The sequence below is a fragment of the Micrasema longulum genome, unplaced genomic scaffold (genome assembly GCF_059751315.1).
Source record: "Micrasema longulum isolate JH-2025_06_02 unplaced genomic scaffold, ASM5975131v1 h1tg002723l, whole genome shotgun sequence".
Lineage (NCBI taxonomy): Eukaryota > Metazoa > Arthropoda > Insecta > Trichoptera > Brachycentridae > Micrasema > Micrasema longulum.
The window spans coordinates 5,692-17,679 of record NW_028279853.1 but is presented as its reverse complement, the minus strand read 5'-3'; the positions used below and the strand labels follow the sequence as shown (position 1 = coordinate 17,679).

The window sequence follows — 11,988 nt, the reverse complement described above, 5'->3', positions numbered from 1 at the left end:
GCAGAATATTGGGGGTGTTCAACCAATTCAACCCTAGTTTGTGAATAGCAGCCATCAACACTGACACCTTATGTGCTGAAGCATGAGTGGCAGTGTTTAGATTAGTGTATGCCAGCGGTCGGACAAACGTTCTACTAGGAAGCTATAGGAATGTTGGAGCATCGCCGGAAGAAGTCTAGAGAGTCTACGACGACAATATATCCAAATGTTTGTAGACATAGCTTGATTTTAAATTCCAAAAATGCAATACTTTTTAAGTTATTTAATAATCTTTGTTTATCCTGAACGCCAAACACTCAGGATCATTAATGACAATGAAAGGAAATTATGCTTTTAATCTTCACAGGATTTTCTTGCTCAATTTTACAATAACACGACGTTTACAATACTCTCGAATAAACTGTAAACTGAAAACATTGCTCTCCTGCAAATTTTGTGTTATGGTGTTGGCTAGTTTAACCTTTAACACACTGTGTGAAAAAACTTCCCCGAGTCACTGCGTGGAACCTTATGTTAACCTAGAAGAATTGATTGTCTGATAATTGCAGTCTCTTTTCATTTTATTAAAATTATGCGTGTCATGCTTAGAGACCTAATTAGATACATCTCTTCCTCTCAAATGAATGTTATATATTTCCGGGTTTCTGAACAAGTTGGAAACTGCAAATTTTCTAAAAATGAAATGTCTATAAATGACATCACATAATCTGTGTTTAAAAAGTAAATAAAATTATTTTATAAATACAAAAAATAATGTTTTTTAATATTCAATTAGCAGTTTTATTTGAATCATTGATTTGGGATGAGCTTTTAACTTTAAAGGTGCAATATCACAAAACTAGTCCAATGTAGCTACCAACTTGTGCCAGACACCCGATGATATAATTGTCTCAAGGTACACAATATTTTGTCATTTTCGAAGACCCTGATGGACAAAATATTTAATTAAAAATTATCTAATACATTTACCTTTGTAAACTTGAAGATTACAAAAAAGTAGTGTTAATATCCATAGTAGTTGTCATGATATTAATTCAGCGCAATTTGCGACGCCGGTTACATCATTCTGCCTTAACTTCTGTCAGGCACTCTTCTTGAGATTCATAGATGCCTTGCCTCAGCATGAAAAGCCTACTGTTAATCTAATCAGTTTGATTATTTTTATTGAAAATAAGCGTGCAAACAAATAAAACAGATTGTTTTGTGATATTATAATATATAAATTACATGTCAATTTTTACAAAGCAGAAATATTGATAGGATCAACAGTATCAAACACACTAGCATAGCAAATAAAACATTTAATAAACCAAATACAAAGGATAAACAATTACATTTTATCCACATTACGCAATCAGCATTTTTTATGAAACAGTACGAGACAGTATAATTATGTACAAACAATTTGTAGTTTACAAATGAACATACGTGTAAGGACTAGGAGCATCGGGTTGTGTTGTAGTATTTTGAAAATATACAAGTAGCATCAATAACAATCATCAACTTTCTTCAATTTATTAAATGTACTTATTACACACTATTCCAAAGAATATTGCCTAGATTTCAAGTATTTGATATTTTAGAAATGATTTTGAAAAATATTCTTCATATCACAAAGAAGCAAAACTATTAAATTATTGTCTAATGCCAAGACAATATTATTGAAGGTTCCATACATTTGTACCATTTTTTATCAGCATTACCAAATAATTAGAAAAAAAAAAAAAAAAACATACTTAGGAGCAAAGTTCTTTACGTGCAACAATAAAACATTAAAATTAAGTAATTTATAACAATGTATTTATTAGAGAGGTGGTTATAAATGTCGACCCCTGGTTTGGGTTGTTTCTCACTTTGTCTTCAATCAGAGTTGATGTGATGTGGCATGAATAACCAACGAAACAATCAAAACAAGAATATAAAGACAAGCATTTCTTAATTGCATCAGGTATACATGTTAAGGAAAAAGCGATTTGTACTCTTTGTAATAACAAATTACTAACAAAAAATTAATTAATGAATTTAAGATACTGAAACATAAGTAAAAGCAAGCATAGGTACCACGGGGGCGAATACAAACGGAAGGTATACCTTCACCGTAACAGCACAGTTGAAGATAAGTTCTCCCGAGCGATTACGAAGATACACTATCGACCCTGTATCTTCTTCATAATACCGAGGTAGATAGAGATAGTAGAAAAGTTAAGTATTCCGTTTCAATACATACCGCTGAAGATAGATTTTGTAATCGCCCCCGTGCATAATTTGCGGGTGTTTTATTTAACAATCATTAAAATTAAGTGCCTTGTTTGGTACAAACACCAAACTGCTTCGGATTTCCTCATCCACGTTATTCAGTGTACTGCAGAGCTGAACAAGATGTTGTCGTCCAACTGATTTCCTCGCGGATGTGTTCAAGGGAGTACCGGCTTTTAAGGTGATCTTCGACGGACTTTTAACTTTTCCAGAAAGGTGTGATTTGGGAGTTGGAGCACAAAAGCCTGGCTTTTTTATTTTACTGGCAAGACCGTTGGGTGTCCTTATTGGCTCGGAAGTTGACACGGTGGTCGGTACCTTAGATAGGCGAGAACTGCGCCTGACAGGTGTGGCCACGTATTTAGGTTTTGGATGGCTCGGGCCTTTCGATCTGAATAGAATAAGCGCATGTAATGATGATACCATATTATGTGATATATAAAGTGCAAAATTATTTAATATACTTACTCCGCTAAATTTTTCTGTTGAATAGCAAATCGAATCAGCGTAGATTTGAAAACATTTTTCACATCCAAGAATTTGGGGTCCATGGCGAGAGCAGGCTTATTTTCAGGAGCCAAATTTAATTTCATAAACTTTTGCAGTAAATTGTCCAAGGACGCTTCTACTTCCATTGGCTGAAATGATACATTCTTAAAATTTGCTCCACTGTTAAAATTACTATGACTATTTACACATGAAAAACTTTGGCAAAACTGTAAATCAAATAAAACATAGTAAATGCGGATAAAATGAATAATCTAATCCATCAGAGTGAAACAGGTGCATATGATATACGTTTCACTATAAAAATAAAAGACCAGTGATACTTAAATACACAAATCAGAAATAAAAAGTGACTGGTTTCATCGCATTCGCATAATTTTAAGACTGGTATCTTTATATAAAAATAAGAAACCAATATATTATTAGGAATTCAAACTTATATAATAGTAATGAAATTTTATTAATATCTGAGGCATTATGTTTGTGACCAAGCATTTTAATCAATGTTATATAATTGTACATATCCACTTATGGATTTTTTTATGTTTACCAGGTTTGGAATGAAGATGCATAGTCGGATTAGCATGGTAGTGTAATTAGTGTCCTAACGAAGTTATGGGTACGTTTCAAAACTGGTAGACATAGAAAAATCGGTAAGTGGTTACAAACTTAAGTACACTTAAGTAATAAAATTTAATAATTGGCAGTTGCTTCGTTACATCATAAAATGTAACGAAGCGACTGCCAATTCAATCAATAAAACATACCTTAGCTCCTTGAATGATGGCTTTGTTGAAGCACTCCACAGCGCGGGGGAAATCTCCCCTCTTCTCTTCAAGGGCAGCGCGACACTCCCAGTACGGAGCCGTTTCGGTAGCGATTGTACCGCAGGATCTCACGATAGCCCGAAGCCACTCCGCACACTGCTCCCACGAGTAGCCCTACAGCGTAATGCCAAAAGTCAGTACTGACAATATAATCTTAGCTCTGCAGGAATATTTATGTGGAAAAATAAAGTTGAGCAATATGATTTAGCCAAATATTTCAATTCTGCGTTTGAAAATATCAAAAATTCCAATTTATGGTAGAACAGGGTTCGAACCTCGGACCTCCGATCAGTAGTCCACGACGCTGCCCCGGAACCACAACCAGGCTTAAATCATCTATAGTATTTATTTATTAAAATTTTTAATCACTTTTAGGGCTGTAATAAAGTAAACATTTACAAAAAATAAAGATATTTATAAATACAGTAATAAATAGCAAATGCATCATTTAGCAATCTTATATATGGAAAGAAAGTAATCAATGAAGTATTTTGATAAGCATATGTGAATAGGCGCCATAGAACAGTATGCACAGTAGAAAATAAATAATGATTCTAAAATTGAGAAGATAATATAGACTTGTCAATTTTATAAAACTAGTATTTGTGAGCTTATTCTAATTGAGGACTGTTTTCTGACGGAAATCGATTTTTCAATACAAGATCTATCGATTGGTGAAATAAAATTTTAGCAAAACAATTTATGTGCAAAGTTGCAGTGAGTCGAATTGGATAGAATTGACATACCTATACATATATGTATTTGTAGGCATATAAAATATAACAAAAAACAGTTAATCATGATTTCATGCAAAAGTAAACTTATAATGTGTTATATTCCTAACACAAATCAACTTTTCTTTCCATTGCTGTAACAAAATATGTAGATATTTCATTTTTGTGAATATTTGGAAAGTTTGGATTTTTTAAATGACTAGTTCCACTTATTTTAAGTTACTGATTTCCATTGTATGAGTTAGGATACAGTTTCTATAAAACCGTCTTTTTATTTTTGTTAAAAAGCTCTGGAAAATTTTACTTTTTGTAGATATTTCGCTTTGAGAAAATGGTCCTCAATTTACACAGAATTCTAAGAATTATTATAAATACTTAATTAAATTCACCTCTAATATGAGATGATGGAGATCATTCAGCGCCCCTATCATGATTGGATCCAAAGAACGACACGACTTCTCTGGAGTGAGTCGGTTAATATCCGGAAATACTTCCGGAGTGGTGTGAGAAACAGCCGGACTGTCAGCTAAGTGATAGCTGGCCCGCCTCCATTCCGCCGCCACATCCTTAACGCGTCCAGTCATCATTTCATTAAACGAGTCATCGTCAGTGACTTCCACATTCTCCTTGTTCTCGTCGTCCAGTTGGTTTTCATCGATAGGCTGCACCGCCTTCTTCACAGCGGGGCTTTCGTGGATTCCGAAACAATGCAGGTGGTGGTAATTACTCAGTGATTTCCCTCTTTTCTGTAACCAATCGTTTAACCTCTGCCGCAATTCGCTCGGCTTCGGAGTGTTTAAGAAGGATATGGGTGTTGCAGTTTTACGAAGGGGAGTGAGGAACGAGACAGATTTCTTCCTGTCCGATGCAACTGACAGAGTGTAGTCTTTTGGGGGGAAATCGATAGCTATTTCATCTTCTATGTCCCTTCTCTTAATATTTCCAGCAGAGAGAGTTCGTTTGAGACACTTTTTTGCGGCTTCAGCCCCTAAATGCTTAAAGTGAACGGTCGATAATGATCGGCGAAGATGAACATTTTCTTTAAAACCATTCTTAACTTGATCTTTAGGTTTGTGAATCTCTGTTACCCTCCTCGGGACAGGTTTGGTCAACAATTGATGTTGACTCGTGAGGCGAGAGGAACTGAAGTTATTTTTAGAGTTCGGCAGTGTTACTATGGGTTTTTGAGCTGGCGCAGACTTTATAACTTTAGGACGAGATAATCTATCGATGGAAGCCATTGTCCAACGTTTGCTTTGGACGTGTTCGGGCCCGGGAAGCTTTTTATCAGCAGCGAGCACCGCTGAAGTGTTGGATAGCAATCTGGGCCTTGATAGACGCTCCAATGCAGTAGTGTTCGGTCTCCTGACATGATTTGTTGGCAATTTCTCGACCACCTTACTGGGCGCTCTGGTCGACTCTCTAAATCCCAAGTCCGCGGAAGAGTTGATGGATTTGGTTGTTTGTATTAATTTTGTCTTACTTTGCGCCTCAACGGCTTTCGGAGAGTCAACCTTCGCTTTGGGAATAAAAGACAAACGACTGTTGACTTTTTTACCCACGTTACTGTATCTATCTTTTTTGACAATAGCGTGGGGCGTTTTTGAAGAAACTGATGGATTTCCCTGGTTTAATATAGAAGTGGTGGAAGTAGATTTGGAGATAGTTGTGACAGCGGGAGGGAGTAAAGCTCTAGTGGGCTTCTCGGCGGCAGATTTTACTGAGATGTTAGAAGTACTTCGTTTAGTGTTATGAAAGGTTTTGGATAAGTCTCCGCTGCCATTTATTTTATGGGCGGGAATGTTTCCTATTTGGTTACCATACTTGGCTAAATTTTTCTTTTTCAGCTAAAATTAGACATTTGTAGACTGTATTATTTAGATAAATGAATGCGATCGAATAAAAAAATGCATGGATGAAATTTTGGAGGTAGTCCAAAAGAAACGAAATTGTACAACTTACCAATTCTACGCGGGCGGCATGTTTCGCAATTCTCTCTTCTCTTAATTTTTTAATTTTTAATTTCAAATCAAGAATTTTAAATTCCTTTTCCGATTTAGAATCCGTATTAACATTGTCAGGTAGTATCTCGGCGCAACCGTTTACATCATTCTTAATTTCCTCCATTGCTCAATAGTATATTATATTACTGTGCCGTATTTCACTTTTAAAACATTTGCAATAACAATAAATACGACAGTTGTTGATATGAACTACGCATAAGACAATTTAAAGGGAAATGGGTGTCGCTTGGCAATAGCAATCAATACTAATATTAATTTGTTTTATAATATCACAAAAGCGCTTGATATGTCAAAAAATATATAAAATGGTAACCGTAGTACCGATTAACACAAAACAGAAAACAAACAATGAAACGGCAACAAATTTTCAAAATCGAAAACTGGCGTCTGGTTAATAATTTATTGCCGTTAATATTCGAATAATTTTCTCATAGAAAAACACCAGTGACCAGTTCTTACTCTATTCCCATTAGTAAAATGGGCTGTACACTTATGTATATTTTTCTTCTTTTCTCATACTACCTATTTATTTACGACGTTATTTATTTGTGATGCTAATGAAAATGTATGCTATCATAAATCGACTTTGAATATTAAAAAAAAATACCATAATGTAAACACGTCTACGGATCCTGCGTTTATTTTTTCTTTACGCCAACAAATAGCTATGGTGCATAATAATAAATGCCAAGCATAATCGTTGATTAATTTACAACAATATATATTTGAACAATGAATATGAGAAACATAAATATATTCATTACATGTTGATATCTGTTATTTTTTGTAGCCATACACGAGTGACATACCTTGTATGCATGCGGAAGAAGATTCAAAGATATTACTTAATCTAAACAATAACAGAGTGTAACCACAACCCCCTCTACAAGTGTAGAGGTAGTTTTGGTGTAACACAGTTAAATAAGTTTAAAATAATAGTTAAATTTTGAAATCACCTAAATAATTCGTAGTATGTAAATGTTATTTTTTTAACAGCTGTGATCTGATATTTTTTACCGTCTTTTATCAAATACCACGGTATGTTTCCAGGAAACAAAAAAACATTTTTTTCAAGGTACATTTATAAAAGATTAATTTTCACTATATTTTGTATTTTTTTTAACACTGTATTATATTTTTAATTCCATGTCGATGTCACTTGTTGGAAAAATCCATGAATATACAAACAAATTATCACGCCTTTTCCCCGTAAGGGTACAAGAACAGAATGCCACATCACCATGTCTTTGCATACAGCTCTCACTTTCTTTACATTCATACGTCTTATCATGCACTCCAACCGATTATTCAAATTTTTGATAAGTCCATACTCAATTATTAGTTAAATTTGGTCATGCTATGTCTTCCTCGATTTCTACATCCATTAACATTCGCATCATAAATGTTTTGACCGTTATTTCGCTGTCCATTCGCTCTACATGCCAAAACCAACGCAAAACTCCACTCTTGATTTTGTCGAGAATACTTCTTTCAGCCTTGCATAATAATGTACGGATATCAACATTTGTGTACATATCGTACCTACATAGTTTTACCACACATTCGTCTGAGGGATCGCATTTCAACATCATTCAGCCTACTCTCATCCTTGTTTTTCCAATTCCATACCAGCAGTGGTATTCTGATCACTCTCGACACCCACGAGATGATCTCGACTTTCGGACGAGAATATAACGTGGTGTAATTTAGGGATTTTTATTTTTTGAACGCGGTTAAACTTGGTTTTCTATATGGCAATTCTGATGATTACATGTCAAATTACGTAAATGAATTCGAACACATAAAACCAAAAATAATGATTTTCAATAGAAACATTATTGTGACCTTAAGAATGACCCAAAATACTTAATTATGTTGAATTTACCAAACCTCAATCGTTATTTCTCGTTATTTAGACGGTTTTATAATTGACGTTTCATAGTTCGATATCTACCCGCAACAGCGTGAGTGTCGAAAATGAGAAAATATACTCGTGCGCATGCGTCACTGACGAGATGAATATACCTATTACAAAATATAACGCTTTTGCTATCCTGATGAAAATTTATAACGTTTGCCATGTGGGGTATTTATTTTTTCTTCACGTCAAACTGTACTTTTTATATTGCAACAATGCAAAACATAAACAAACATACAGTGACAGTTCAACTACTTATGTAAATGATAAGTATGCCCCGGATCTACATGTCCTTAGGGATTTTGTTTATTTTTATAGAACCTCTGTGAAATACCTACTGTACTCTATAGAAACTTACATACGAACCACAGCGTCCCTAAATGTACATCTTGCGCAACAACAGGAATCATCATTTGAAGGTATGTTCATCTAATTCGGTATTTTAATCAAACTTATATATTGTGTACGGTTTAAACCTACCTTACGAGTTTTTTCTCAAGTTGTTAATCATTATAATATTTATAAATTGTAAAAGGTTAAGAATAAGCTAGTGTTAGTAAAAAATAAACAAACCACCAAGACGTTTTCCCCGTGACAGCCAGAGGATATACAACACACATGCGTTTGCAGTCATACAAAATCTCATGCATGTGTGCTGATTTTTCCAACTTTTGAAGTAATACCATATCCGCAGTGGTACTGCAATACCGCTACTGCGAACTGTTAGTTTTAATTGTTGATATTCGTAATGTAAATAATTATTATGTAAGTAAATACTTATCGTTTCAGCGGTATTTTTGTTTGGTTAAAATCGCAAGTAATATATTAACAGCTTTTATGTTCCCCTTTATTTTTTTTTTGATAATTAGGCTTACCGCCCACTAGGCAGCCTGGCTGCCGCAGTCAAAATTTTGCACAGCCAGTTAAAGCAGCCAGCCTGACGGCCAGTCCAAATAAAATGGATGTGGAAGATGTTTTTGTTTACATTTTATCTCGTAAGAAACGCAAACCAAAAAGAAGATATTGAATTCATCCTTTACTTGAAAGGGTTCATTTCAAAATTATTTTATGGATCTTCTGTATCGAAAGTCATTGCAAATTCGTTTCATAAAATACTTCTGGCTGCTACGACAAGTGCAGGCAACTGAGGCAGTCACATACATTTGCTTTGTCTCGTTCTGGCTGCAGGCAGCCAGTTGGCTGCCGTGCACGTCAAACGCGTTCTAATGGCTGCCGCAGCCAGGAATTCTTGGCTGCCTAGTGTGCGGTATCTAATAAGCCGTCATATGTAGTATTAGCTGCCGCAGCCAGGCTGCCTAGTGGGAGGGGAGCCTTACAAAGTATTGCCGTACCGCCCGTACCACTGATGAGATCCTTCTCAAACAATTTGTTGGGTTCGGTCATGCCATCTCTTTCTTGGTCTTCTTTGTTCATTAGTCTTCCTCATAATTAATATTTATTTTATTAGTGGTTTAGTGGTGGTATTTCAATTTTATTTATTCATATATATGTACATTACAAAATAGAACATCTTAATTCACACATATAGAAATAATGAAAATAAAAAGGTAAAATTAGGTATTTATAAAAATAACACAGGTATACATAATAATACATAATATCCAGAAAATAATATGTTAAAAAAGTAAGAGAATCTTGTAACGACAAACTCCCTCAGAGACGTGAAAAATTACAAATGTTTATTAAGAAACAATGAAAGACAATTGGACATGCGTACACATAAGATATTTAATTTTGCTAAACCCATCACCCTTTATAATAGCTCACAGCATGTGTTATAAAAAGGATACAATATTATTAAAGTTATTGTAATATAATATAATTTATGTTATGAATAGTGGTGTTTAAATATACCTTTGTACTAAAACAAATATTATATCAATATTAATAAAAATAGTAGTAAATAGTAAGCTCTATAAATGTCTAGACTTTTAATGATATTATCTTCTTAAAAAAATCTCATTCTCTTTTAGAACATCTGTAAATAATTTAACCTTTATAAGTGTATTTTTTCAGATTATATTAAACCAGTAAAGCGGATCCTTCGAAGGGATGATATCGATTGGCTCTTTAAATTTATGCTGTAATGGAATATATGGATATCAAACTATAGGATATATTCGTCATCTGCTTGGAGGTGGGACACGTTGTTTATTAAGTAATTCAAGTTTTTTTTGCACTCTTGAAAATTCTCATTTTAAATTTTAATTTACTAAAAAATGAAAGATAAGTGGTACTTAAATTCACAAATCTGAAATAATCAGTAGCAAGATTCGTCGCTACACCTTTATGACTGATATCTTTATTATAAAGATAAATCTAAATAAAAAAGGATACAATACTTCAGTTATCATTATATAAATTGTAATATATATATTTTTATAGTTAAGATACCAGTCTGGGTATTAAAGATGTTGTAAAAACAATGAAATATCACTACCTACACAGTTATTATACATTTGTATATTTAAATATCAATCATCATTTATTTCCATATTAAACTATTTATTAGATTTGCTTTAAATAATACCCAATTTGTTATTTTTTCAAACGTTTTTTTATTACCAAACAGATTAAGAGCCAAAGTACATATAGTATATTGTATTAGTTTAAAATTCATATTATATTAAATATTTTCTCTACAGCTCACGTTGGCATGTCCTAACAAAAGGAAATTTGTCACCATATGGAAAATACAAAGTTATACCATTACATATGACATCGCTTATATCATTTTGAATATTTAGAATTAATCAGCTTACACATATTTGAATTGCAATATCATAATCACAATACCTACAGACAACTTTAAAAATATTACCTTTACTGCATAATAATTTGCTCTGAGAAATAAAACATATAAATCACAAAATATAGCCTTCAAAGTTTTCTTTTTAAAAGGTTTAACAATATGCGGAATAATTAAGGTGTTTGATTTTTGCGTGTACTGATGAACTTTAGTACAATATACAAAAATATGTATATTGGCAATACCTGCAATATTGCAATACCTGATGAATAACTTCCAACTAACCTAAATAAGATATATTTTACTATTTTAAGTGCTTATTTTAGTATGTCATTTTGTAATAAATGTAATTAAAAATGTATTGTAAATTATATAATTTTTTATTTTTAGCAAAGAGGAAATATCAAATGTTGCAATTTGGTGTCAATTTTTAACACCTTTATGATCATCTGAGAAAATGGGAGTAAATATGTGGCAGAGCAGAAAAGCGGACTACAGAAATGAGTCTACAACAACTACATCAAACACTCAAACCTTTTCTCACAAATGTAGAGCATTAGCTAAATTCTAGTTAGTTTTTTGTAGTTCTTTTTTATTATTTTATACCTAAAAACTTATAAACTACAGTGCAAGTACTGTTATTGAAAAAATATTTTGGTGTTTTAGTTTCCTTTTCACACGTAATTAAAATATAGTCATATCTCAGACATAAATATTTAAACACATATTTCAAATATAAGGAACCTTAACGTGATCACTTTCACCGGGAGAAATAAGGGCTCTGGCCAAGAATTGTATTTACTTTAGTTTTACGAAAACAGTAGATTTGAAATTATTTTTATTTATATTACCTTTTGTTACAAGAAAATGTATTCTCACATCCTCTCAACGCGTTTGCTTATCATGCAAGAGGTCTCAGGTTCAGTTCCTGACATGGTAGACATGAAATATT

The 11,988-nt window shown here is 33.2% G+C and overlaps 1 protein-coding gene and 1 long non-coding RNA gene across 4 annotated transcripts; one reads left to right on the top strand and one right to left on the bottom strand.

Moving 5' to 3' along the window:
- Nucleotides 1–1,196: 1,196 nt before the first annotated feature.
- Nucleotides 1,197–6,799, bottom strand: LOC148271693 (uncharacterized). Of its 2 annotated transcripts, XM_088241046.1 has the most exons (5): nucleotides 6,287–6,799; nucleotides 4,714–6,171; nucleotides 3,531–3,704; nucleotides 2,725–2,894; nucleotides 1,197–2,647 (listed from the first exon to the last, which is right to left on the bottom strand). In XM_088241046.1, the coding sequence occupies exons 1-5, from the start codon at nucleotides 6,449–6,451 to the stop codon at nucleotides 2,281–2,283; spliced, it is 2,334 nt and encodes a 777-aa protein (XP_088097172.1). In that variant the 5' UTR covers nucleotides 6,452–6,799; the 3' UTR covers nucleotides 1,197–2,280. The 2 variants fall into 2 exon arrangements, with proteins under 2 accessions (XP_088097172.1, XP_088097173.1); XM_088241047.1 differs by lacking the exon at nucleotides 4,714–6,171 and having other exon boundaries at nucleotides 6,287–6,795.
- Nucleotides 6,800–7,981: 1,182 nt separating this feature from the next.
- LOC148271692 (uncharacterized) lies at nucleotides 7,982–11,688 on the top strand. Of its 2 annotated transcripts, none has more exons than XR_015825039.1 (3): nucleotides 7,982–8,685; nucleotides 10,304–10,424; nucleotides 11,427–11,688. It is a non-coding gene; the product is annotated as an uncharacterized LOC148271692 (long non-coding RNA). The 2 variants fall into 2 exon arrangements; XR_015825040.1 differs by having other exon boundaries at nucleotides 8,366–8,685; nucleotides 10,304–10,445.
- The last annotated feature ends 300 nt before the right edge of the window (nucleotides 11,689–11,988 follow it).

Excerpts from the sequence above, each read along its gene's own strand:
- LOC148271693 (XM_088241046.1), bottom strand. The coding sequence starts at position 6,451 with ATGGAGGAAATTAAGAATGATGTAAACGGTTGCGCCGAGATACTACCT. Across the intron at positions 3,705-4,713 it reads TCCATCATCTCATATTAGAG|GGCTACTCGTGGGAGCAGTG; the intron begins GTGAATTTAATT and ends ATTACGCTGTAG. Across the intron at positions 2,895-3,530 it reads CCATCATTCAAGGAGCTAAG|CCAATGGAAGTAGAAGCGTC; the intron begins GTATGTTTTATT and ends GTATCATTTCAG.